The 27,514-nt window shown below is 31.5% G+C and overlaps 4 protein-coding genes across 6 annotated transcripts; all 4 read right to left on the bottom strand.

Moving 5' to 3' along the window:
- Window positions 258-11,431, bottom strand: LOC109334328 (probable serine/threonine-protein kinase abkC). The gene is made up of 6 exons (XM_019570036.1): window positions 11,413-11,431; window positions 6,282-6,381; window positions 3,632-4,982; window positions 1,883-2,149; window positions 1,256-1,411; window positions 258-654 (listed from the first exon to the last, which is right to left on the bottom strand). Exons 3-6 carry the CDS (start codon window positions 4,973-4,975, stop codon window positions 535-537), a joined length of 1,887 nt encoding a protein of 628 aa, XP_019425581.1. The 5' UTR covers window positions 4,976-4,982; window positions 6,282-6,381; window positions 11,413-11,431; the 3' UTR covers window positions 258-534.
- Window positions 3,161-27,347, bottom strand: LOC109334329 (putative PAP-specific phosphatase, mitochondrial). 3 transcript variants are annotated; one of them, XM_019570038.1, is made up of 11 exons: window positions 27,174-27,347; window positions 26,988-27,087; window positions 26,786-26,888; window positions 25,622-25,833; window positions 25,255-25,314; window positions 24,561-24,937; window positions 23,605-23,683; window positions 23,345-23,395; window positions 22,909-23,081; window positions 12,706-12,711; window positions 3,161-3,172 (listed from the first exon to the last, which is right to left on the bottom strand). In XM_019570038.1, exons 1-9 carry the CDS (start codon window positions 27,281-27,283, stop codon window positions 22,935-22,937), a joined length of 1,239 nt encoding a protein of 412 aa, XP_019425583.1. In that variant the 5' UTR covers window positions 27,284-27,347; the 3' UTR covers window positions 3,161-3,172; window positions 12,706-12,711; window positions 22,909-22,934. The 3 variants fall into 3 exon arrangements, with proteins under 3 accessions (XP_019425583.1, XP_019425582.1, XP_019425584.1); XM_019570037.1 differs by lacking the exons at window positions 3,161-3,172; window positions 12,706-12,711 and having other exon boundaries at window positions 22,743-23,081; XM_019570039.1 differs by lacking the exons at window positions 3,161-3,172; window positions 12,706-12,711 and having other exon boundaries at window positions 22,743-23,081; window positions 23,345-23,397; window positions 23,610-23,683.
- Window positions 8,041-9,923, bottom strand: LOC109334332 (protein MOTHER of FT and TFL1-like). Its single transcript, XM_019570041.1, has 4 exons — window positions 9,657-9,923; window positions 9,443-9,504; window positions 8,615-8,655; window positions 8,041-8,352 (listed from the first exon to the last, which is right to left on the bottom strand). The coding sequence occupies exons 1-4, from the start codon at window positions 9,855-9,857 to the stop codon at window positions 8,123-8,125; spliced, it is 534 nt and encodes a 177-aa protein (XP_019425586.1). The 5' UTR covers window positions 9,858-9,923; the 3' UTR covers window positions 8,041-8,122.
- LOC109334331 (transcription factor MYB34-like) lies at window positions 15,037-18,647 on the bottom strand. The gene is made up of 5 exons (XM_019570040.1): window positions 18,633-18,647; window positions 18,251-18,256; window positions 16,625-16,769; window positions 16,317-16,446; window positions 15,037-15,880 (listed from the first exon to the last, which is right to left on the bottom strand). The coding sequence occupies exons 2-5, from the start codon at window positions 18,254-18,256 to the stop codon at window positions 15,100-15,102; spliced, it is 1,062 nt and encodes a 353-aa protein (XP_019425585.1). The 5' UTR covers window positions 18,633-18,647; the 3' UTR covers window positions 15,037-15,099.

Raw genomic sequence — 27,514 nt, 5'->3', positions numbered from 1 at the left:
CAACCTACCCAAACAATATTATTTTACTAAAATCACTTTCAACAAAATGTCCAAACATAAATCACTTAACATCGAACTCACTTTAAACAAGTTTTGCAAACACTCATTCAACACACTAAACCAGTGGTGAAAGAACTATTCAGAATAGCAGTCTAAATATATCTTGTTAATTTTATTGCAAGTTACAACCAAGAATAGCAATCATATAGATTATTGGTATATATTATAATCAATCAATATAAAGTGTGATGAATCAGTTCATCAACCATAGGATCACCTTCTTGCTCAAACAGCATTTAAAGGGTAGGAGAAATATTCACTGTTTTTATTCTTTCAACTTACATTTTTCAAGTAAACTGTGATGCTCACAGTAATAACTATCGGAAATTAACCAACATAAATACAAGGTATATATTTTTCAAAAAAATAAAAAATAAAAAGGGCAAATGAGAAAGAACCCTTTAGTAGAAGTAAAATGTTTTGTGGGTTATGTTATCAAAATTGTTCCTTAAGAGACTAAACAAACAAACTTGCTCAAGGGGCCATGAGTCCATCAATTGTATAAGAAAGAGACTTTGCCCAATCAGCTCTAAGTAGCAGTGTCTGCAGTGTCTGCATCACATTGTAAGCAGGATCAAGCTTCCTCTGCCAACCCTACAAATTAAACAATTACCAATCACATTAGCAGATACAAATTGTAAAGGGGGTAGCCTTGGCCCTTAAGAGTAAGTGGTAGGGATATATTTAAAGGATGTGTTTGATTAGGCACTTATTCAATAAGTTAAAGAACTTGTTGGAAGATTTACTAAGGGGGCATTTGGAATTTAACTTATAAGAACAACTTCTGTGATGTTAAGAAAATAGCTAATTACCTTAGTTATAAGTCTCTTTTTAGTTTATTTCAATACGTTCTTTTTGAACTTATTTCAAAAAGGCTTATTGAATAAGCACTTAACTAAGCTGTTCACCCAAAGACACCCTAAACCTTTTGTGACATCAACACATACTGTAATGTTTCCAATGCATGTCAATCAGGTTGTAAGCTCTTGTACACATGTTGGAAAAAGCTCCTCTGAAGTGTACTTGAGTGTAGAGTGAGAAAGTTAGATCATTTAGTGGGATGAGATCTTGATGCACTTTAACTAACCAAGGGTGCATACACCCTCACTTTCTCTCTTTACAACCAAGCTTGCTTTAGAAGCACATCAACATGTGACATATTAGTGAACATGGTAAAAAGAAGAAAAATAATTACCTCAAGAACCAAGGTAGTCACCATGACAGTACAAACATTTCCATCAATATTAACTCTATGACGCCTAACTTTCTCAAGTAATTGCTCCATGCACTCTGCTGGATGAACCAGGTCACCTTCTGGGGTGCCCCAGAATGTAAACGCTTCTTCCACTTCCTGTTGAAAAACACCGGAGAGAAATGAATAAAAGATGGTCCAAAATCGTATTCAAGAAGTCCATTACATGAAATAATATAAGAAAACAAAAAACATAAATCTTTAGAAAATCAAGCAGTCAAGCAAAAATGTATTGCCAATGGCTACTTGCAAAACAAAAAGATGGTCCAAAATCGTATTCAAGAAGTCCATTACATGAAATAATATAAGAAAACAAAAAACATAAATCTTTAGAAAATCAAGCAGTCAAGCAAAAATACATTGCCAATGGCTACTTGCAAAATTGTCATTAAATGAAATGTTATCCATTTTGTGTCAATCAACCAGAAAAGTTTGCACTGCATATTAATCTATATATATTAAATTCATGTGCATATAAGTTTTGACAATAAATATAACAGAACAAAACCTTAGTAAGTCTTCTGAGGCTAAACATTGGTTGATTTAAAAACAGAAGAAACAATATTTTACCTCAATAAAAGCCTTTGGATTTGGGCAGTTCTGTTGCTTTGATAAACGGAGACAAGATTCTGCAGCAGTCCGGCCATCTCGGCGGGCAACAGCTTTGAAGAAATCCAGTAAATTTACCCGATCACTGCCAGCAAGTTCAGCAGTCATGCCTACATCAAGGAAAACTACATGAGGCTTTGATTTGAAGAGCCGTTTGCGAGACTTGCTCGGAGACACTCGAACGAGGATATTTCCAGGATGCATGTCTGCATGAATGAAGTTGTCCACCTGAAAGAAGACATTCCAATGTCTTGGAAGCTAAAACTTTAAAATGTTTAAATTTAAAACTACTATAGGACTTACGCTTCTTTTAGTTCCAACTAAGGATTGGGATGCAAATGATAGTTACTGATCAACATGTGCAGTAAAAAATACTATTGTTTTGATAAAAGAAATTCATTATAGATAAGATAGTTGGATCCAAATGCTCAAGAAAACAAACTGCAAACAGTGCAAAGTATAAATTTTCACAAAACAAAGATAATGGTCCAGATAAAAAAACACTGCAATAAAGAAAATATTAAAAGATAATTTACAAACATGCTCCAGACACATTCTTTTATGGGAAATAGCTATAACCACAAACATTTCCCTCATCTCAACCCTTGCACTAAAAAAACTTGCAATTAACGAGTAAAAGGGTTGCAAGTTGCAACATGTCTTTATCATCCAACCTCAACCAAAAATTAATAACAATGGCAAAGCAATTGTATAGCAATATGGCCAGTTTTTGGTACTGCAACAACAACCAAGCCTTTTTTTCCCACTAGGTGAAGTTGGCTATACAGATCATTTGATGCCATTGTTTGGCTCTTTGAAAAACTAAATTGTCAGTAAACAATTTATAGCAAGGCCTTTAATAGTTTCACTACTTTCACCTAATGTGTGCTATTAACGGATGCCCCCCAGTTCAGTTGCTAGATTATTAAAAAAATTGGTACTACCAAGAGTATCCCTTCACCTTTTGGGTAAGGAACTAATCTCTTTCAGGGTGTGAGGTTGCCCCTCCTAACAAGTATCGGTCTCAGGAATTGAACCATTGACCTTATGGTTTTTCTAGGGATATAGCAGGGCCTTATACCACTAGACCAATGGCTTGATGGTTAGTTGCAAGATTACTAATTTACTATAATACCTTGAAGTACAAAGCATGGAAATTGAAAACAAAGGAATACACTTTATTTTACCGAGCTTACATTTCATAGTTGCTTATTAGATGAATAAGTTAACCCTATAAAACTCCAACCCCTACTGCTAAGGCATATAATATATGCAGCATCTTAGCCCCTTCCCCTAACAACTTTGCACCCACATGCTAGTAGTATTATTTAGGAATGTGCTTGTTATTTCTATGCATGAACAAACAAATTTTAAAATATTATGTTCAGTTCTAGTTTGTCTTCTAAGCATTTACAGATTAATGAGGCCTTAAAACATTACTATTAGCCAACTAAAACCTGGTGTATGTTTTAAAATTCGATAAATTATATATGCATAGGATTAAAATCAATGCTTAAGTTCTCATGCATGTAAATCTCAGTATTGAGTACACATTACTGTATTTTAAGTTTTACCAAAACCAAATACAATGTTCGTGTATGTTAAGAAATTAAATAAATCAAGAATGCTAGAAATGAAAGCTTTGCAGATGATGATATCACAAATCAGAAGATAGCAATGGCACCAAATTTTGCAAATAAAATAATTTACCAGAAGCATCTTCAAAAGTGCATGAGTCCCAATGTGAGCAAGAGCAGATTTAGTACGTTCATGTCCTTGAAGATCATCTACATAATGTGCGACACTTTCACCCATTTCATATGTTTCCACCAAAACAGCAGGATGCACAAGTGGGTAGACAGGCTTAGGAAAAGAAACATCCTTCCATCGACGGAAATTGTAAATAAAACGGCTCAAATGGGCAGCTTCCCTTGCAAGGTCGACTTGATACATCATGAAAACTGCAAACTGTTGTACACTCTCATCTAATCTTAACCAATTAAGAGCAGGAATGAAATTTGAAATTTTTGCCACCAAATTAATAATTGCAAAATCCCTCCTGATTGATTCTCCCACACCAGGATGTCTAACCTTCACTGCAACCACAAGAGGCTTTGCTTGCTGACCAGGATATCGCTGTTTTAATGAAGCACGATGCACTTGTGCAATGCTTCCAGATGCAACAGGCAGTTCTTCAAAATTCTCAAAAATTTCAGATATTTTTCGACCAAAAGCTCTTTCTATAGTTTTCTTTGTGTAGCTAAAACTATGCTCAGGAGCTTTAGTGTGAAGTTCTGAAAGTTTAGTGCATAGATCTCGAGGAAAGAGATCAGGCCGTGTAGCTGCCCACTGACCCCATTTTATAAACGCTGGCCCTGATTTTTCTAGAGTGCGGAGAACAACCTGTAGCCAGAGCTTCCTAAAGTTTGGTCCAAAGTAATCTACAAACGGTGCCATCACAATGCTTGGAGAGAACAGTACTGCTAGATAGAGAGATCTCACAAGTAAGACAAGACCTTCTACTAACATAAGTGCAAAAGCAAACACATAATTATAACCATCTTGGGCGTGCATATACAAAGCATTCTGCGATTGGTAACGTTCTACATCTGCCCAATTACGTTGAGCCAATGCATGCTCTCCACACACAAATGCAAAAATACCAGGAACTAGCAAATAAGAACGAGATAAAGCCAAGCTCACTGCCTGAGCAATTATATTTATGGTAGGAAATGAACCGCGGCCACTGGAAGAATACTTTTTGTAAAGCATCTTCCAAGGAATGTGAGAATGATGTGTCACCGCATTACTTGCTGAGATAGCAGAAAAGTTCCTAAAAGAAGAGCATCTGTGAAAGCTTTCCCTAGTCCCATGGGACCTATACCACAATAATGAACTATGTCCTTCACTACAGAACTTATGTTGAATGTATAACCTGCATTGGTGGATATTTGGTCCAACTGAGGCAATAGCCCCATTTCTACTCACATCCAGGTATCTGCTTCTACGGCTTCTGAGAACAGACTGGGAAACTCTCCTTATATCCCTAAGCATCTAAAATCTGCAAACCAATCATTATGTTGTCAATCATAACAAAGTTTTAATCACATAATTCAACCGTATTTCCAGTTATTTTATCCAAAAATACAGAGAATAAATAAATCATTATATTGGAAATACTAGCTATCATTGGCAGAGGGAACAGGGTGACTGGCTGACGTTGTGATCACCCCCAGCATTTATAATTTTTGTATTAAATAATTTTCTGGTGATGCCTATTTCTCTTAGGTCTATTAGTATTTTTATATGATCATTTCTCTATGAAAAAAAACAGAAAAATATCCTTTATTCCCTCTTTTACTTTCTCCATCTAGTTAATTATTTGTTTACTAAAAAACCCCAAATAAAAGGCACTGGAAAGCAATTATGAAAAAAACATGACTTTAAAATAAGGAGTGGAGGACGGCCACAGAGGGTCAGGGTTGGGAGAAGCAGAAGTCGAGCCCGTCCCCTGCTGTACCAATTGATAAGCTCACTGAGAATCAATGGGCAAAGCAGTCTGCCGAGAAACTGAGAGTGAAGCGGAGTTAAAATTTGTTACATACAATATGCATGCGGTAAATAATTTTTTTACTTCTAAATCATATGATCTTTAGAGGGCGAGCTCGGTGCAATTGAAAGGATTTTGCTTAGTGGTCATATGATCTTTAGAGGGCGAGCTCGGCGCAATTGTAAGGATTTTTCTTAGTGGCCAAGAGATAACAAATTTAAATACTGGAAACAGCAACTCCGATTGTGGGATAAGGTTGTGCATATCTACCCTACCCCAGACCCTACTAGGTGGAGGCCTCGTACAATGGGCCACCATTTAAATCACATGATCTTTGGTCTTGGCACACTCCTATGAAATCCTTGCATCACCCCAGCTAGCTACAGCTTCTCTTCAATTCTTCTAACCAAAAGCATAAAAAAGATGAAAAATCGGTTGATACAGAGTACAAAATGCACCTACTATTTGTTCCTAACTTTTTGGAGTCTTAACCCAATCCTATTCCCACTTCTTTATTGTAAAAACTCTCTTACTTACAGTGAAAAAGATCTGCACTTCTCCAACATCATTAATAAAGGTGCCAAAGATCCCAACTTTACAATCCATTCCACACAAAAATTAAATCCAGATTCAACCCCAAAAAAACGCACTAAAAATTAATCCTCTACACAAATAAACACACCATACCTCACTAATTAACACATTCAATTCAATAGCAAAAAAAATAACAAAAACATTGAACGCAAAACGAAAGCAATTTGAACAAACAAAAAAAAGGAGAATAATTGATAGAATTAGAAGATAGATAACCTTTGTGTGAAGAAAAAGAACATGCTAGGTTTAGTGAGAGAGATAGAGAGAGAACAATTGATTCGATAAAAGACCTAATTAAGGTTGAAGATTGAGCAAGAGAAAGAGGGAAGTTGTTGAATACTTGGCGCGTTCATGAGGCTGCTAAACCCATAATATAACAACAAAGAAAACCCTACCCTATATTATTATATTACATCATATAATTTTTATATCTTCAAAATTTCAAATAATCAAAATCAAAATCTCTACTTTTCAAAATTAGATTATAATAATCCGCCGATCTAATAGTAAGTTTTTTAATCTTATTCTTCATTCTAGCCATCAAATTTTATGGATATATATTATCTAAAATTAATAGTTATGATATAGAGTAAATTTAAAAAACTTACTCCTAAGATAAGTGGAGCCCTCCTTTATAATCATTGTTTAGGAATTGCTTTAGTGGTATTGGAGTTATTAGAAGAATAATGGATTATCCCAAAATAATTGGTATCTCAAAAGGTAAAAAATATATATATTAGAGTATGGCAAAAATATTTTTACCCTAACTTAAAAATGCAAGTTTTAAGCATTGCTACATTTGAAAGTTTTCTAACATCAATAATCAAACTTACTTAAATAATGTGGACAACTTATATAGCATTTTTTTTATTTGATAAAAGAAACTACATGCTGAGTTCTATAATATATTTTTCATTTTGGCCAATTTTGGGAGTATAAAATTTTCGATTGATTATGGGTTCTAAAAATATTTGGAAGTAAAAGTCGTCTATATTATAAAATAACATGAATTTATGATCTTAATACTATATAGTTGATTGAGTGTCATATGTTAACACAATAGACGTTATTAAAATTTGCTTGATAATCATTTTGTGTGAATTTCTAAGTGTACAAAACTAAAAATGAATGATTTGGTTCTATGAAATTGAGAGTAATAGATTTCATGTGTAAAATGTAGATTTAAAACAATTTCTTTGAGGTGGAAATCATTAAAATTGGAATTGATTTCTTTATCAAAAAGAATGGATGTTGATTTGATTTAAAAATAAATTATCATCTTACCACACATTATGAAAAAATATTACATCAAGAGTTGTACAAATATTAAAATATGGCATCTTTTTATAATGGCTTAATTTTTCTTTTTTTTTTACATAATCAAAGATGTCATTTGGTGTAGTAAAAAACTAATTTTATTGTTGCTCCTTTCAATAACAATCAATCACAGAAATCAAATTTTCAATATTTTAGTCTATCTAAGAATTTATTCGATTAGTTTTGCACATTGTGAACCATTTTATGAATGCAAGTGAGGACCATTACTGGCCATATTTCAGTTCCCTTGGACCAAATAGCTACACATGTGTAGTGATCATATAAGAGAACGTGTCACTTTTAAGTTCATTAATAAATCAAACCAACTCTTACATTGACCTAAACTCTGTTTCAAATCCTGTCCCGGACCAGTCCTATTATGTCACGTCAGTTAAAAAAAATTAAATATTCATAACTTTATCAATTTTACTTCATTGTGATTGATCAGGGAAAGACATGGTTGGGGACATCAAATCCTCGTCCCTCTTACATAGGCTATTGCTCCCTTTTCCTTTCATGTGAATTGTTCACCATACACATCATTTACACTATATCAAACCATTTAATTTTACAAACAAAACTATGATACATGTCTCAAGACATAAGCTAAATATTCTTCTATTCTTAGAAAATTAGTTACATCTTTAAATATTCATTAAGTTATTAACTCAAAAAAAAAACATGACTCAAACAACACAAAAGACAAGTTGAAACAAAAAAACATGTATTAGGCATTAATGTCAAATAAATTTTGTGTTTTTAGGTTCTTTGTGTGAATTGAAGTAAATAGCAGCAACTGGAAGACCAAGGTTGTTTAGTGAAGCAAATTGGCGAGTGTTAAAATTTTGACAACCTTGTAATGGTGCCTCAACTTTAACTAGTCCACCACCTGTTTGCTTAAATGCTACAAAGACGTAGCGATGAATTCCCACTGCTGGGCATGGCCCCATATACTTCACCAATTCCCTCCCTACACAAAACAGTGTCACCCAACATATATTAATGCAATTTTTTCACTCTTCATCAACTTATATACTATAGTATATTACATTTATTTAAACATCGTCATCGTATACTCGTAGGGTTCGTTTGCGAGTTTGGTATTGAAGGGAAAATAAAAGGGAGGTTTCATAGTCAGTTCTTACAACTATATCTTATAACTTTAGAATTTTCATTTTATTTTATTTCCTTCCAAAACTCAATTCGCAAAAGGAACTACGAAATTTCCTAACCTTGAGTGGCATCTGATCCCTCTGGAATGTCTACAACAATCCTGTCATTGGCCAATTTTCAATCATCATTCAATCAAAGTATATATCTTACACTAAGAGGAAATAGTTTTGTATGATAAAATTGAATTGGGTTTGTTTGTTCAAAGAAAATGAATTGGAAAACATGTCTACTCTGTTTCTTTTGCCCAATAAAGCAAAGCCCATCATTTTCATAAGATTTTGACAAATAAATATTACATTATTATTCTATTTTGAGCACTAACTTAACATTATTCATACTTTCTATTACAATAGTTAAGACTCATCATATTCATAAAACTCTAATAATTTTATTATAATATCATTCTCTTTTTAAGTCTTCACTTCATCTCAATAATGTTAATTACATTTTAGATTAATATTTATAAAAATATAATTTACCAATGAAGTTTTCTCACTTCCTTCTAATTTCTATTAGCCTTTTACACAATCATATAGTAAAACACTGCATATCTGAACACAATTTTCCAATTCCTTATCCCTCATTATTAATATTAGAGTTAAATTTTATTTGTACTTGCAATATCTTTCAAAATGGAAAAAAAAAGATAAATATCTTTGTGGCATACTCATTTGTGAAAGAGATAATTTGACTTAGTACTTCATATATCATGTCCATACAATTATCACAATAAATTAATAAATAAAAAAGTGCAATCTTTTTTTTTGGTTTCCCACACATATTCTCTCGCATTGGAGGCAATCCTGTCCGAGTCGGGAACATCCAGAGAAGTGCAATATGTGTATAATAATCAATAACTCAAGTAAAAAAGAGTTTAGTATAAATACCAATGGAGCCACTCTCTATGAATTGGTTCACTTGGAGATGGAGCATCAGGATCCACCATTACCTACCAAACATACATGCAAACTCTCTTCTTATATAAATTACACACTCAATTATACATTAACTCAATTAATTTTCATATTTCATCTATGATGTGATTATTTGGTACAACATTGTTTATGAATAGAGACAATATATACATATATAGTGTCATACCAAAGTGTAGAGGTTGGCAGCATTAGAGGCACCAACAATTTTAACATGGGGTCTTTCACTTGCTAAAGATGGTTTGATATCATAACCATTAGACACATGTTTGCTGCCGTAGAGGATGGTGATTTTGGCGGCCGGGGTGAAGGGATCAACCACGTCTCCGACGACTTTTCCGATGGCCAATGGCCCAATCAAGTGAGCCATATTATGCACTTGATCAATTTCAAGGGAATTAGATAGAGAAGGCAAGTAAGTGTACAATGTATTACACTACTTTAGTGTTGAGCTCTTTTCAACTTAGGATATAAAACTTATTTATAATGGTTTGGTTAATATTTTCCATTTGGGTTATAATGTTGTTTTTTTGTGGTAGGTATGTGACAAGTGTATGCAATAATATTGTTGAGTGATATATGACCTTCCCATTAAGATGGTGGCAATGCAACTATGCAAGACGTGTTGCTTATATCTTCTTATGAGGGTTTGGTAATAAATATGAAATAGTTTTTCACTTCACTCGTGGACCATCATTTATTTTAAAATAGATTATAATCTATCCACATACTTTTATATTGTATAATAAATATGATTAATCTTCTTATTCTACCTCTTCCTTTGTATCAAAATAGTACAAAATTTAGACACGTTAAAAGTTTAGGAATTGTGCTTGGGAATGCAATGTGATTAAAAATAAACACTAGAATATTCATGTTGATTTCTTATATATACCTACATATCATTTTGTCTTTGGATTTTCTTTTTCTTCTATGGGATGAACGAGAAGGAAAAAAGTCCAAACTTGTTTATACTTTTTCTTCTATGCATTTTCTTGTTATACTAGTTTCTATAATAGGATATATATTTAAAGCGTGTTAAAATTTGATTATGTTTTAATAAGATTAGCGGAAAAACTTGCATTTAAGTAAATGTTTTTGGAAAGGGAATAGTGTATTATTAAAAACATTATGTCAATTTTTATTATCTTTTAGACTTTTACGATTTTTGCATAAAATAAAAAGCTTGTTCTTTATGTCACGTGGATAGGCTTATTATAACAAAACCTGGAAGTTTTTGGAATTTTGAAGATATTATAGTTTAAGATACAATAACCAATCATGTTGAAATTAAGCAATTTTTACAAATTCTATAATAAGGTTTGGAAGTTGAATTTTTTCAACTTCAGGGTGCAGAAGTTGTATATTTTTTCAAGTTAGAGAGTCTAATATAGAAGTTTTAGTTGGGAAAAAACCAACTTCTACATCCTCTTGTAGAAGTTGAAAAAACTTATTTTATACATTGAATTATTGAAGGAAAGTGACGAAGAAAGAGGGATACCATGTCTTGAAGAAGAAAGAGTGAAACTAAAAACTTGGAGTTAGGATGGAATGGAGTGTAGGAGATTGTGGGTTCGAGTCCCATCATTAACAAAAATAGAAGTTATAAGGGTGGTTTGATGGTAGAGTGCAGGAGATTGAGGGTGGAGTCTCACCCACAACAAAATACTAACATATTAACAATTAATATATTAACAATTGCCGATAAAAAAAATGATTCGATACTTTTATTTTTGAGATATAATGAGGTGATATTTTTATTGCTATGTCCAAATACAAAAATGATAATTTGTTTATCCATAGATCCTTTCCCAAAATTTTGAGTGAGAATCAATGAAGTGGAACCTTCTTCAATTTTTGAATGGTGAAGAGATAGAGATGTGAAAGAATCTAATTTGATGAAAGTTTATATAGTTAGAGAGATAGATGAGAATGGAGAATGTGTTGAATGGATGTGTTGAGATGGAAATTGAGTTTTTTTTAATGCATGAGGAGTTTTAGACTTTTATTCTTTTGTTTTTAGTTTTGGTTTCGTCTTCGAGGAGGGATTCACTTACTTCAAAAGTAAGTTTTTAAAACTTACTTCATATCATATCCATTAATTATAGGGAAATTCAATGGTTTAGATCTACTCGATAATTGAAATCATTAGATTTATCTAGAATTGATAACTATGATGAAAATTAAGTTTTAATAAACTTACTTTTAGAGTAAATGAATCCTCACTCTTGTCTTTTAATTATTTTCTGTTTCAATAAATATATTTATTAAAACTGGACATGTGTTTGTTTTTTTTAAGAGTGTGGATCTATATTTAAGAAGTTAATCTTTTCCAAGTGTGTGAGAATTCTTATAAGTGGTACTTTCAATTATCAAATATTGACATTTTGCCTTATACAAATATAGTGATACAACCAACCTTATACAGGTAGAGCTTAATTTGTGACATGCACTAACCATTAAGGTACAACCTTTCATCTTTAGAAATAGAATATTCCCTTCCTTCCTAGGTACATGACCTTCCTAGCCCACACTAAAGTACTCTATTACAGGCTTAGTTTTTTGCCATAATTTAAGATCAACAAGTCATTCTTTTGGGCCTAAAATTGATTTTTCATTTTGGGTTTTCAAAACCCTTCAATTAATACCATTAACAAGTAACAACACTTAAAAAATCAATAAACAATTGGTTAGGAAAAAAACAATAAACAATGCCATATATAAAATATAGAATTTCTTAAAAAAAAAACTTTGAATTTACCATTTTTAGCTTCATAATATTATATAGCAATTGGTAAGGAAAAAATAGCATGGCCCTTTATCATATCTACCATTGTCAATTTTCCAATGTTTTTTATACCATAATCAAGAGCATCTCATTCTAAAGAACTAATTCATTTTAGAAAATATAATTTCCTAAAAAATATATTCTTATCAGAAATCGAACTTTTAACCTAATACACGAGTAACCAACAAGATTATAAACCACATAAGTTGAATAGTATAAGATGAAAGAAAAAAATGGTTTATAAAATATATAGTCAACTAAGAATGAATGCCACAAGATATATTCCAAGGATCATAATAAACGTTGCACATCAATAACTTTGACAAAAAAAGAAGAGGAGAAAAGTCAACTGAACAAAGACACTTTAGGGTTTACTTATTCAAAACCTTTTTCAAGTTTGAAACAGCTTTTTCTTTGGGGCGGTGGAGACAGAAAGCGAGGGTCAAACAGATGCAATGTGAGTCAAAGACTATCCATAATAATAGACAAATATGGGTATCATTAAGCAACTCCAAAAAAGGTAAATGGCATATTTAATATATATATGCAAAAGTTGAAATTTTAATTTTTTAATATAAACTCATGTTTCATTTTTTAAAACTTGTATCCATTGATTTTTTTTAATTTACAGGTGAAAACTCATTGATTAGAAAACACAAATCATAATAATCATATTGTGAATCACATTAGTTTTTAATTTGTATGTGATAATATCTAACAAATACTCAATATAGATTGGGTTTTTGAGTTTTAAAGCAGTGTGAAGACAGTGTTAGTGTCAGCATGACTATGAATTTAACGCATGTGACTGAAACCAGTTCTGAGTTATGCAGAGACGTGTGTTCATATTATCGTAGAACAATTCTAAAGACACGAAAAACATGAAAGAGTATGAACACAAATTAAAAGCTGTGGGCTATTCTTGTTTTCTTCTAAGTACTAATTGGTGTCACCATTAAAGGCACATGCAAAATTCATATCATATTCAATAAAATACCATTTTTTTTGTGAAGAAAGGAAATAATGTTTTCTAAACTTTCCACATCTTCTCATTTGGACCTCTTTTTTCATGCACAGATGTAACTTTTGCATGGCCATACAATAAATAAATATATTAACTGTAAATATTTTCAGTTTAGTCATAATTTAGTAATGATATAACCACAAATTTAGTTGTAACCAAAAGAAACCATAAATGTTGTGAGAATCGGACCCTAGTGGACTGTCCAACTAGTTTGATCTACTGACTAAACTTGAAAACGACTCTGGTTTACCGTTTAAACTGAGTTGGTTGGATCGCTTTGAACCGGAGAAATATCAGTCCGATCATGCTAAATCCGGGAAATATATCGGACGGTTCATTTAAAAATTTAAAAAATAGAATACTATTCTAATCATTTGTTTCACTTCAGTCCCAAAAAAAAGATAAGGAGAAGACTTTAATATAAATATACATGATTATTAATTATATAAAATTTTACATTTATATATAATTATATATCTATAGATAAAAAACATTAATTATATATAAAATTGGTAGACCAAAGAATTTAACCTATTAAACCAATTAACATAATATGAGACTTCTTTCGGTATGACATTGAGCTCGAATTTCATAACATATAATTAATTAAACCATAGTTTGGAGACAGCTTCAATTTTCAAAGCATTTTGTCTCCATTGATGACGCAATTAATATCAGCTACCTATTTATTAATGTTAACGCTCCCATAAAATCTCCAGAAAATTAAAATGAAAACCACCACAGGAAGCATGACATGGTTAGGAATAAAAGAAAAGAAAGAGAAGACAAATAGTAACTATATATATATATATAATTTAATTATAAATATCTTATAAATATTATGAGAAGGAGTAGTAGTTCAAATTTTGGATAAATTTTTTTAATTACTTCCATAATCATTTCTCTATGTTTCTCATGGTGCAAATTAAAGTCTTATGTTTTCTACCAAAGTATTTGGTTTACTTGCATCTCTGCAACCATTTTATACTAATTAAAATATTATGGTATTTGTTTCCATTAGTGTAGGTTTTGCGAATTTAGCATGGGCTTTTCACTAAAGCTAATAACTGATTTTCTTTTACTTACAATTCTTCTGCCAAAAGAATATTAATTAAAATGTGAGTCTGCAAAAGATGCATACAATATCAATGTAACTCTAACTTCTCTATTTATACAATATAGTTTAAATTCACATTTTTTTTGAAAAACTTATGTCATGCCTTGCATCATTGTTGTACTTGTTGCTCTATAGATTATAATACTTTATGAAGGTAAACTATCAATTATTAATGGTTGCTATTCTTAGGAAGAAAACAGACATGCACAATGTCATACCAATAATGAAACTTTGAATTATTACCAAAGAAAGTGAAAAGAATAAAATAAAGGAAAAAGATAAGACCTTCAACTTCCTAATACAGCCAAAGCTAGTATAATAATGAAGAAATTTAAACTATCAATTCTTAATAAAAATTTGGGAAATATTACAAGTATCAACACCATGCATGATGGATCAATGCATAAGAAATAGGATTTTCTTTATTAATGAAGATGTAAGTGCACGTTTCTTCCTTTATTTTTAATGACAAAAATGTAATTTCATTGTAATCAAAGTAATATATGTTATTTAAGTTACATTTCCCTTTATTTTTTGAAACACTTACCTTTCCATTAACGAAAAGAATCATAACTCTAATGCATAGTTAAATACCTAGCTTATACCCTAGAAAAATAAAGTTGGGAAATTATCAACCTTTTGATAGAATGGACCTTTTTAATATTCAACCTTAATCACATTAATTACATGAACTCATTCACATCTAAAATTTCTGGGATTTCAAATTTCAACATGTTACTACTACTACCATAGCTTTCTCTTTCATCCTCTGTGATGCTCCCATTGATAAATGTTGAACTCGAATTTAGCTCTATGGGACTTGAAGAAGGTGTGGATAGAACTGAAGCAAAGCTGAAGTTCTTGTTGCTACTATTGTTGGAATTTAAGGTTGTAGTTTCAGACAATGGAGGATCCATAAGATTTTGATTATCAGAATTATAATTACTATAACTATAGCTTGATAATAATTGAGGGATATAGTCCTCAGAAAATGTACTTAAAGAAGTTCCATTATTTCTGTGCCAATCATTTAGTAAAGAATGTTGTTGGGAACTAAGGTCAGTGAAACTTGACATATTTGGTTCAACCAATTCAGTGCAAGCTACTTGTTGAACCGGGTTTTGAAATTGGATTTGGTTCAGAATTTGAGGGTTATATTGGTCATTTTGAGCACACAAGTTTTGGTCTTCACATTGTTGTGAAAATAAGAGTGAAGAAGCCAATTTAAGAAGCTCTGTGTTCTCTATAGGTTGCATAGTAAGGAGCCTTTGGATGTTGAAATTTGATGAATTAGCATAGAGAGATGAGTTTAGAATGGAAGAGATGTATAATAGGTCAAGTCTAGGACTATGTGTCACAGGATCAATTCCCATACTCAGAAGCTTTTTTCTTATATGCGTGTTCCAATAGTTCTTGATTTCATTGTCAGTTCTTCCCGGTAAATGTGAAGCAATGGTAGACCACCTACATAATGTCAAAATAACACAACATTAGTATTAACATTTTCATAATCTCTGTGATTCATTTTTTATAGGTAAAGATTTTTGAAAGATGAGTGAGAAAACACAACTCTTAATGCTTGAATTTAAGTACTAAGGTTTAATGTCATACAATGAGTTAAATCTTAAGGATCAAAATCTTTATTGTTTGACTTTTACTCAAACTATGTGCATTGGAAATTATTGTCTCACACTTTTGTCCTTCTATATGCTTATTTTATAATCATATAATCAGCATCAATAACAATATAACATTTATTTATGATAGTTAGGTGCCATATTGTAATTGAACAAGACCTTATTAAGATTCTAGATTATGAATAATTTCTTAGTAAAAGAGGTGGGTAAAAATCATAAATAACATTGTATATCTAAATTAAACAAAGAGTAAAAGCTCTCACTTGTTGCCAAGAATGCTATGTAGCTGAATTATTGACTCTTCCTCTTCTAAGGTAAACCGGCCTCTCTTTATATCTGGCCGGAGATAGTTTGTCCACCGGAGACGGCAACTCTTTCCGCATCTTTGCAACCCTATATACAATAAAAAATAACCAATTTAAACCCGTTAGTTCGAAACTTCAAATAAGTATAAAAAAGACAGTCCAATATACGAAACTCCTACTTAGTGGAGTATGAGAGAATAGTTGGAAAAAACATTTATCAATTTATTTTATATACTACTAAGATATTTTACTATAAGGTGACATACCAGCATTCTTTGGGAGTGTCCTCCAGTTACCATAACCATGTTTCTGAATGTAATCAATGAGTTTCTGATCCTCTTCTGGTGTCCATGGCCCTTTCTTGAGACCATTTTTCTCACAACAAGGTACTCTACCCATGTTAAGTATAAGCTATGTTGTGCTTATTAATAAGATAACTTGACCAATGAGTTTGCTTCAAGAGACAATATAAGGAGAAAATGTTGGAGACGTGAGAGAATAGATAAAGAGAGGGATAGATGAAGAAATATTGAATTTATAAGGGTAGGGTCCTTAATGTAGGGCGTATACTTGTATAAATAGTATAGGGTAAGTGAAGTTATATGGATTCGGTGCCGTCCTTCGTTGTCTCATTTGGCTACGTGTCACTCCTAATACCAGAAATGTTCACTATGCATGGTTTACTTATTGTGTACAAATTGAATTAAATATTATTATTGTACATAATCTTTTTTGTGTGGGTGAAATGTTGAAGAATCTTTTAAGTTACATCATTGCTGACCCTTCATTTTATATATTTCCATTCACATTAGCTGTAATTAACATTACAATGCCACCTACACGCTCTATGAATAATAATACATGTTTTTTTTCTCTTCAACACCATGTTATAGACTAATATATATCGACTCTGACTCTAGTATTGAACACTCTAATATCAGAATATGAGGCAAATAAATGATTTTTAATTATTTAATTTAAAAATAAATAAAATTTTGAACTTTAAATTTTTTATGTGTAACATGTGTCAACATCTTTATTTTTAGGGTATTAATATTCTTGTTTATTGCATGTGGAGCATGGCTTTGATTTCCATTGTTCCTGCTAAAGCCATTATTTGCATGGTTATAGCTGATTGTAACATATGATTTTTTGAAAAGTGTTATGTTGACCACTTCCTCTATAGCTGCAAACCAAGTTGTCTTATAAGATCTACACAAATATAGAGTTAATATTGTGATTTTTGGTAAGAAAAATACGTGTCTGCCCTGCCACTTCAACTTTCATGCATACCGTTAGAAAGGACAAGCAAATATATAAAGAGAAAATAAAATATATTATCACGATTAATGAGTTTTATACATTGTCACTGTATCATTTATTATTTATATTTAATTATCGTTAATTTTTAAAAAAATAATATAAATGAATAGTGCATGATATATTGAATTTGTATAAATTTTTATATTAATACGTGAAATAAGTATTTTAGTCAATATCTTGAATGTGTGCCTATAATAAGAGGATAATATCTACATAATATGAGTGGAAACATTTATATTCAGTCAATATATTATTTAGTCAATATATTATTTATTGTTATTTATGTTACCTTTTTAAAAAAATTGATATTATCTAAATAATATATTCATACATTTTGTTTTTCCTCATATAATAAATGCAAAGAAGATTGGGGATGAGCATTTACTACACCGTGACAATAATTGAGTTCGGTGTTTGCCGTAATATGAAAAGTCTACTACTAAAGCGACATTCATTGTTATTCAGTGTGGGGATAAGGTTTGTTGTTTTGATTATTATGGGGTTTAAAGTTTCTAAACTCCAAAAGAAAAATAAAAAATCATCAATTTCTATGTTAGGATCTTGTTAACCTCCATCTTTAATAATCGGATTGAAAATAATCAAAATTATAAACAGGTAACTCTATATCAAAAATAATATGTTTAATATATGACTAAGTAATAATTGACATACTTTGGCATAGTTTTCCAATACAAACAGTCTCATTTTACTGACGGATAAACAACATCTCGGGTTCGGTTCGAGTTTTATAGATGAAAAAATAAATGTTTGAGAATTAGCCCCACATACATGTAGATGTTCTCAACTCATATAAGATTGCCTCCCATACGAGGATACTTGTGAGAAACAAAAAAACAGTTTCATTTTATTGCTTATTAAGGTAGAGGTAAACAAAACTCACAAGTTCTTCAACTAACATTCTAAGTGATGGCTATTTTGGTCTATGATCACATGTAATTAATTTGAATGAGTATTTTTCATACACAAGACTTTTTTTGTATTATGATGGGATTCATGTCACTTAATAGGTAAAGAGCTAATCATTTTTAAGATGCGTGAGGGTAACACATGTCACTCTCGGGAACCATATTTTTTTAAATCAGATACATACTACTTTAACTAATTAATCATTAGTCTCTCAATGCTTTTAACTAAGTTAATTAAATGTGTGTTCTGATAAGTATTTGTAAAATTGATTTTAAATAAGCATAATTTTGTAAATTGATTTATGTTTAAAGTGGATTTGAAGTAAACATATTTATATATATTTTGATATTTTTTATATCTGAAGTGATTCTAGTAGAAACATTGTTTGAATAGTTTTGACCAATATTGGTTTATGATCTTTGATTACCAAAGTGGGCTTAAGTGCTTAACTATAAAAACTACAATTTTCTATTATGATTTTCTCCTTTATTTTTTATATGTAGATTAACAGATCAAATAAATTGAGAAATAAAAAATAACAGAACTATTACAAAGTATCCAAATAATTTTTTTAAAATTTAAATATAATTATAATTCTAATTATTTTGCATTTTCTCTATAATTTGATCTCAAATTGAATCTGGAACATGATCAATCTCTTGAATAAGATATATTTATAACAAAAGGTAGATCTAAAACAGCATGTGCATCATCATCATCTTCCTTTTCTGTTTCAAGTAATATTTCTTCATCTTCATAACAACCCTTCAAGTTAATATTGGAACCTTGTAGGTTAAATTAACTAATATGTGATATAAAGATAGTATGCCACTATGCCCTCATACATATTGTTCTTTAGTGTGGTGGATGTTGGGATGAAATCGCTGATTCCGAGTAGGAGACAATCTAGAAGTTCTTGGGTGGATATCTGAAAGGCGAGTATATATGAAGATATGTAGATAGAATAAGATGCTAGAATATATGAGAGGATATTAAGTGTTAATTTTCTTATAATTAGTTTTCTCTATTTAAAAAGGAAATTAAATAACGTTGGCATGACAAACTGTTCTTTCAGACTTGCCCAAACAAACATGAATTGCGTTATCTATGTTGGACATCCATGACATGCTAGTAGGATGGCTGCTACGGTGTTTGTATGTTTAGACGACATGTTCAACTTTGTAGTAGGGGTCTGTGCTATTCAGGCAACATAAAAGTCATGTAGTAGATCAGAGGTCTACGATGTTTAGATGGTGTGACACTCTAGTAGTAGAATCAGGATAGATATATAAGTAGTTTCTCACTTCCTCTATAATATTTATTATAGATTTTTCAATTATCATTATGTTAAGGTTTCATCTCAAAACCAATTGGCAATAAAAGGAGTAGTGAACATATATTTAAACTATTCCCAAGACAATGAGGTAGGCAATGCAAACCTTACTTTCCAAGGCATTATAATATTACATAGTCCAAATAGCTGATTTTTTGCTTACCTACTGAATAGATGTTTAGAAACTTCTAGTGCTTGATGATTCAAAATCTGATTGTTAATAAAATATCAAAAAATATAAGATAAGAAGGCAAAAGGATACAAATAGTAATGTGCTAAACCTGTGAAAAGTTATAGCTGTAAAACCCAAACACCAATATGTTCATGAATTATAGACATGAAAGTTTTCAAACATAAAAAAGTGTGATATGATAATGAAACATTAAACAATTTCTCCCAACAACATTAAATGCAGGTGTAAGATTATGATGGTTAAGTACCTACCATTTGGATATTAGTGATTTGTTGAAATGAGTAGTGGTTAAAGTGGAAACATTGTATTAAAAGTGTGTTACCAACTCTGCCTAATACACAAAGGTATAAAGTCAAACATTAATTTTATCCAATCAAAAAGCCACCATTTGTACAAACCTAATCCTATATACTCTTCTTCTCTAGCTACCTTGTTTAATTTCCTTCCCTCTAGGTATGCAGTCATTTCATGTAAAAGTTATAATATGACAAACATTGCATATACATTCTTAAGATTGTTAATATGGTATTATTACATTATTATTAGTATTGATAATTAAGATCTGTTTGTCAATTCTGTTTATATAATGTCATTCTATTCATGTTCATCCTAAATATTGATAGGGTGGGTTTCCGAGTCGCCTTAAATAAATAAATTTTCTTTTATAAAAATATACAAATTTATAGACATTTTATACAAAAACAATACATAATTTTCATAAAAATATATAAATATATTTATCATAATAAACAATCATACACATGAACAATACATACAAAACATAAATGCATATATATATATATATATATATATATATATCCACAATACATAATTTACATACAAAATACGAAATGAATAGTAGATATGTCTATATATAACATACAAAATATAAATGCATATATATAATAAGAAAATGATAGTATTTTCTTATATTTGATATACAAATGCATATGACAAATGAAACACATTTTTTTATATTTGACAAAAGACATATACATTTACATATTTGACATTCAATACTTTATTTAATACTATTCATGGACTATCCATTTTGCCCGTTTGAAATGTCTATGAGCAAATAAAACATGTTAGGCTGACATTTTAAGGATGATAAACACATTTTTCATGTCATGTAAACCTAATAAGCATAAATTGGCGGGCGATAGGCTTTACCCAAATTGCCCTTGATAATTATTATGTTACTGCTTATTGGGTAGATTAGTGACGTGATTTATTAATTTTTATTTGCTTCACTAGAAAGTAGTTGTCCACGTGTTGTAACAAAAGACATTCGTGTAGCCAAATTTGTTGGACTATATTAGCATTTGTTAATGTTTTTTTATGAGCTGTTCAATATAGCTCCAACAAACTTTGAATGGTAAGAAAGAATTAATATATATAATATTTGTTAAAATATTTCCTTGACATTGTTTATCATTATTTTCAGATACAAAATCCCAAGCTTGCGCAAATTAGATCTAGTTCTACCATTTTAAGAAAATCATGCACATTTTTTTAAGTGACAATCATTATCCTTACTTCAATTAGTAAGGACTATATTCCAATCTATATAAATTGATAAGAATAATATATAATTAAAAAAGATGAGTGAAGGTGCAATATAATGATAGGGTTGTGAGTTGTGTATTTATAAAGAACACGTGGCCCTTGATGGAGTCCAACAACTTTCTTGAATTAGAATTTAACATATAGAATCGAAGCTTTCTAATCATAAAAATATAAGAAAATATTGACAAATAGTAGATATGACAAGAAATAATTTGATTAAATACAATGAGTCAATGACATAGGGGATAAGTCGAACATACGAGAAGAAATAGAGCAATTTCTTTATTGACAATCATATTTTGTATAGATTGTAGAGATCAAATCGTGTCCATCATGTAGTGGTGCATTTTAATCAAACCAATACTTTGGTTGATAGTAGGCATTGAAGGTTGAATGAGGATTAGGTGTACTCATTCGTGTCCAACTTAGTGTCCCAAACTAACGAGAAAGCTTTATTAAAAGAAAAATTATAAAAAATATAAATTAATATTTTAATATTATTTTATAAGTTTGATTGATTTGCGACATAGAGACGAGAAAATTATAGGATATGTGATCCTTGTCCTTCAAGGTTCCAAAATCCAAACATATTAATTTTATTTTTAATATTATTTCGTAAAGTTTGGTTGATTTAAGACATAGAGACAGTAAAATTATGAGACATGTGATCATTCTCCTTCACGGTTTCAAAATCCAAACATATTAATCCTATTTTTAATCCCTAAAAAATTAAAATATCCCAAATGATCCCAAAACTTTTAAACATGTGTCAAATTAATCACATGTCATGTTTTATAACACTTTCCTTAAAAAGTAAATTACATATGGATTAAATCATATACTAATTTGCATATCACACAATATTAGTTCCAATACAAGTATATGATTCATATTGGTTCATCATTTTTTATTTTATTATTACAAGATATATTTTATGACGAACCCTGTATATAAACCAACAACAAAATTTAAACCAAGAGTTTAGATAGCTCAAAGAAGCAAAAAGGAAGTGCTATAGGGCTATAGGCTCAAACACAGGTGGTGTCACAAAAAGGAAGAAACTTTTCTTTCCTTTCATTTAATAGACACTTGGTGTCTCAAAAATTAAGAATGATGCATATGAATAATATATCATAGGCTGTCTCAAATGAAAACTTGAGACAAAGTGACAAAGATTACAAATAAATTATGAAGGTATAGTTACTTTTTAGAGTATGCAAGAATGGCAACATCAAACTGTTGAAGTTTGAGAGATAATCTGCAGAATCTTGTGATGTAAGTTACCATTGGTAACAAGGACACCACCTGAGGGAAATATAAGCCTCCTACCACTTTCATCTGCTGCAAGATCTATTTCACTACCTTCCCAGTCACTTACCTGATCCAAATGGAAATTAGGTATATCGCTAAATGAACAAAGTACTTAAAAACAGTTACGTCTGTAACCGTATATAAACTAGCTGATGGTACATGCAGTAGCACAATTTGTGGGACAACAGATATGTACCCCATCCACTGATCTTATGAACTAGTGAACCCAACCACCCTAGATCAAGACTAAAACATTATGAATTGATGATCAAAAATCAGAATATTCAAACAACAGAAAAGCATTACCAAAACAATAACAGAAAGGCATACCTTTCCACCTGCTTCATGAACGCATAGCATGCCAACAGCATGGTCCCAAGACTACAAAAGTAGAAAAAAACAAAATGAAGTAATGCTACATAAATTGTCATCCATCTAATAAAGGGCGGTCGGGTACATGAGGCTCTCATTTAGTAGGGTATGAAGGAGAGTGAATGTACGCAGTCACTAAGCAACAACCTTCCCGTTGCGCCAAGCTCACCCTCTCAATTATCATCCATCCAATGATAAACTAAAAATTAATCGACTACCTTTATTATGGTCTTCTCTTTCTTTCTTTGTATGAAAATAGATGCCCTGCCTGAAGCCACCATCAAATACTTGGATAAACTGCATCATTGCATAAGAATAACAAGATATGATCAAATGATAGGAAGAAAAAGGAGAAAAATGAATGCAGCCAAAAACAAATAGAGGTGTTTCTTAATACACAACAAAATGAACCTATCAATAAATTTTAAATTACTACAATAACAACAATTAAGCCTTTTATCCCACTAGATAGGATCGGTTATAAGGATCAACGACAGCATAATATTCTATCATAAATCATGTTCATTAACTGATCATTGAGCTCCAAGTCTGTCTTTATCATTTCCCTTATGGTTTTCTTGGTCTCCTTCTTCCTCTAAGGATTGGACTAACTTCCATTTGATCGACTCTCTTTATGAGGGCTTCAATCGATATCTTCTACACATGTCCAAACCACCTAAGGTGTGGTTCTAATATCTTTTCTACAATAGGAGCTACTCCAATTTTCTCCCTAATGCATTCATTTCTAATCATATATTGTCTAGTGTGCTCACTCATCCAATACAACATTCTCATTTTTGGCATATGAAGTTTAATCTCTTGTTGACATTTTATCACCCAATATTCATTCTCATAACATTGTAGGACTCATAGTCGTGTGGTAAAACTTCTCCTTAAGCTTGAGTGATACTTTTTTTATCACAAATGAGACCTAAAGCACTCCGCCGATTCATCAAAGGGTAAGATATCAACGAAGTTTTCCTTACAAGGAGTAACATGACATAAGAAAACAGATCTCAGGCAATTTATGCAGTAATACAATATTCAATATCACTGATTGCTTTTGATGTTGATAGCTAGTTGCCAAACCACACCACATCATTGCATATATATTTTCTATCTTTTGATTGGATGTAATAAACTGAAAACATATATAGATGATATTATTTCAGACCTTCCACAACATGCCGTCAAAACAAGAATTTGGTTGTTCACCACATTATCAGCATCACTTGTTGCATTAAATAAAGAAGACAGTGGCAGTGATTCCCATGTTTGACTATCTGGAAGACACAAGCGTGCTTTATGTACTAAATCAAACCCATCAACAAAACATCTGGTCCACACATCAGGTAAGTTGGATGTGCTATTCAACCTTTTTGTCCATGTTCCAAATCCTATATGAGCAATCATTACAATTCCGGATCCAGAAAGAGAATCTGTATGCTCCTTCATCTCAGCGGGGTTTTTTTCTGATAAATCTTCCTGCCAGTTAGGGCAGCCCATAACACCAATGACAACTTCTCCTTCAACCACAAGAGCCAAACCAACCTGTATTTTGTGAAAAATCCCTTAGACAAAGATGAAGATAAATAGATAATAATGATGAGATTACATGAGCATATACACTCTATAAAGATGATAATGTTCATCACAAGCATTTCTTATCTTAAGATACACACACAGCTTGTATTATACACTACAACTTAATAGAAAAGTAAATCACAAGCACTATCACAAGAAAAGGTTAATCTACAACGGAGAGCCATTTCAAATTGAACCATCAGGAAATATCTATGTTGAATCCTATCATACAAGAAGAATTCCAAATAGTATAGCAACTCAAATCAACCTTCATTATGACTTACTACATATAAGGCTTTGCTAGCTTTTAAAAACCCACGTGTGCCATCGATTGGATCAAGCACCTGCATTTGTTCAATGAACTTAACACAAGCTCTGATGGAAATAAAACCATGAGAAGTAAATTCATAAATTCCCAGAATTAACTTGAAAATAAATAAGATCATTAGGGCTTATAGAAGCCCAATTGTAAAATATTGTTTTCACAAAAACCAAAAATAGTTACCACTTACCACCATTTACTAATCTCCAGGAATGTAATGTAAACAAACATATCATATACAGCATAGAAAATGCAGCATGGAACCAAACTTTTAAAAGAAGTATTATATCACTGTGTAGTATTTAACTATATTGCTTAGATATGCCCACCCAATATGTGGCCGGTTTTGATCCAAATACAAAAGCATCCTTGCCCCCTCTATCAATAGCTTTGAGTACATCATCTTGTGTCAGTGGTTTACTAGTGGAGCTAGCTTTAGTAGTTACTGCATCAAGCACAGTACCTGCTAAGTTTCTCGATCGCACGAAAGCAGAATCCTCCTCGGCCACCAATGGGATATCAGGGAACAGCTTATTTAACTCTGTTTTGATAATCACATAAGATATAAAACCAAAATTTTCAATCACATGAAAAGAATAGCAACTTCTGATAAATGAGTAAATCTTTGAGGCTAATCACTAATCACAATACTAGGTTAACTGTATTCATTTTTAAAAGTTGAAGATCATACTATACTGTAAGTTCCAAGGTTGAAGTGCATTGAATCCAATATACAAAATGACAGCGAAATTGAGAGATTTAAAACATAGAATTCATCTGGGTAAATGAAATTGAGGAATAGTTTGAGTGTTATCTATGAAGAAAAGTACGAACCTAGGGAAAAGTTTTCCACACAACTATAAGATATGTAATGTTATATGGGATTGAATGTTGAGCGGTAAAAAACTTACAAGGTAATAAACTCAATGTGGCATAGATAAGAATGACAACATGAATATTGCATTGATGAGTGAACACGCTAGACAAAATAGGACCAGAACTGAATGCATTAGATACTAGAAAGTTGAGGCAACACAAAAAAGAATTCGAAATCTAGCTTCAAGTGATCCAAGCATGAGTGCCGAAAACTTGTAGAAGTGGTAAAGAAGGTAAATTAGATAGAGGGTAGTCCAATCACTTGAAGTAGAGGGAGACCAAGAAATACTAAGGTCTCCAATGAGAAGGATTGAAGTGTGAATGGTTTGTTACTTTGTTTACAGACATGATAACATGAACTATAATCGGATGGTCGGACCTTATGGCTTCGTTAGACCCATGTAGCCGACTCCAGGAAATGGTAGTCCCAAAGTTTCAATAAATACTTCAAAAATATTAATGGTCAGATTTTTGTCATATATCATCATATAGAAGAGCAACTTACATACCAAGTCAGTTCAAATTAATCATACCACATTGATATAGCTATCGAATTACAGAAATAATTTAAGCTTAAGCTATTTTTATATATAACATAAAGTGAATCATATCTATACCTAAACTTAAGAGAGCCTGGACTCCAAAATCTGCAACAGTAACCGGAGTGTTATCATTTTTTTCAAGAACCTTGTCATCAGTAGAGAATAAAGATGATTTGACCTGCAAATTTTGAAATGCTTCAAAATCCAATTTTGAGAGAAACCCTCTTAATGATTCGGTAAGAACATGTAAAAATAATAATTAGAAAGAAGATTATACATCAACACAGAGACTGGAAGCTCTTTGAACAACTTCAACAGCGGCTTCAAGGTGTTTATAATACTTAGAACTTTTCTCTGGAAATGGAAGAAGGTTGGCCCTAATATGCGAAAATGTAATAAGGGAAATTGAGATTTAGAGAGGGGAAAAGAAATGGAAGAGTGGAAAGGGGAATAGACCTAAGACCTGACGTTGAAGCGTCGTGGAGAGCTGAGAGAGGTGGCAAAAGAACGGCGGTGGACGGCGGAGAGATGGGTAATTGGGGCGGAGCGGAGGTTATGGATAACAATCGCCATCTACGTTGAGGAAAAAACTAACCACTCTTTTGCAAAGGAATATAGTGACCACTCTTTTGCAAGGGAATATAGTGACCACTCTTTTGCAAAGGAAAATGGCTTTTTCTTAATTCAAATGAATAATAGAATTGAGGATCTCATTATTGTTCATAAATTTTTATACCGAGAGTGACATTGTATAGATTTTACACGAAATTCATACTACATTAGGACCTAAGATATGGGTGTCAT

Source organism: Lupinus angustifolius, chromosome LG19 (genome assembly GCF_001865875.1).
Source record: "Lupinus angustifolius cultivar Tanjil chromosome LG19, LupAngTanjil_v1.0, whole genome shotgun sequence".
NCBI lineage: Eukaryota > Viridiplantae > Streptophyta > Magnoliopsida > Fabales > Fabaceae > Lupinus > Lupinus angustifolius.
Note: the sequence above shows the minus strand (reverse complement) of the source record. Positions and strands in the feature narration are given on the sequence as shown.

What these genes read in the sequence shown, in the direction of transcription:
- LOC109334328 (XM_019570036.1), bottom strand. Translation starts at nt 4,975, where the DNA reads ATGCTTAGGGATATAAGGAGAGTTTCCCAGTCTGTTCTCAGAAGCCGT. An exon ending in CACTTTTGAAGATGCTTCTG is followed by an intron (nt 2,150 to 3,631) that starts GTAAATTATTTT and finishes GTCTTCTTTCAG; the next exon opens with GTGGACAACTTCATTCATGC. An exon ending in TGACTACCTTGGTTCTTGAG is followed by an intron (nt 655 to 1,255) that starts GTAATTATTTTT and finishes TTTAATTTGTAG; the next exon opens with GGTTGGCAGAGGAAGCTTGA.
- LOC109334332 (XM_019570041.1), bottom strand. Translation starts at nt 9,857, where the DNA reads ATGGCTCACTTGATTGGGCCATTGGCCATCGGAAAAGTCGTCGGAGAC. An exon ending in CTGCCAACCTCTACACTTTG is followed by an intron (nt 9,505 to 9,656) that starts GTATGACACTAT and finishes TATGTTTGGTAG; the next exon opens with GTAATGGTGGATCCTGATGC. An exon ending in CATAGAGAGTGGCTCCATTG is followed by an intron (nt 8,656 to 9,442) that starts GTATTTATACTA and finishes GGCCAATGACAG; the next exon opens with GATTGTTGTAGACATTCCAG.
- LOC109334331 (XM_019570040.1), bottom strand. An exon ending in GACACTCCCAAAGAATGCTG is followed by an intron (nt 16,447 to 16,624) that starts GTATGTCACCTT and finishes TATTGTATATAG; the next exon opens with GGTTGCAAAGATGCGGAAAG. An exon ending in CATAGCATTCTTGGCAACAA is followed by an intron (nt 15,881 to 16,316) that starts GTGAGAGCTTTT and finishes GACATTATGTAG; the next exon opens with GTGGTCTACCATTGCTTCAC.
- LOC109334329 (XM_019570038.1), bottom strand. Translation starts at nt 27,283, where the DNA reads ATGGCGATTGTTATCCATAACCTCCGCTCCGCCCCAATTACCCATCTC. An exon ending in CCACGACGCTTCAACGTCAG is followed by an intron (nt 27,088 to 27,173) that starts GTCTTAGGTCTA and finishes TTCGCATATTAG; the next exon opens with GGCCAACCTTCTTCCATTTC. An exon ending in AAGAGAAGACCATAATAAAG is followed by an intron (nt 23,396 to 23,604) that starts GTAGTCGATTAA and finishes CTACTTTTGTAG; the next exon opens with TCTTGGGACCATGCTGTTGG.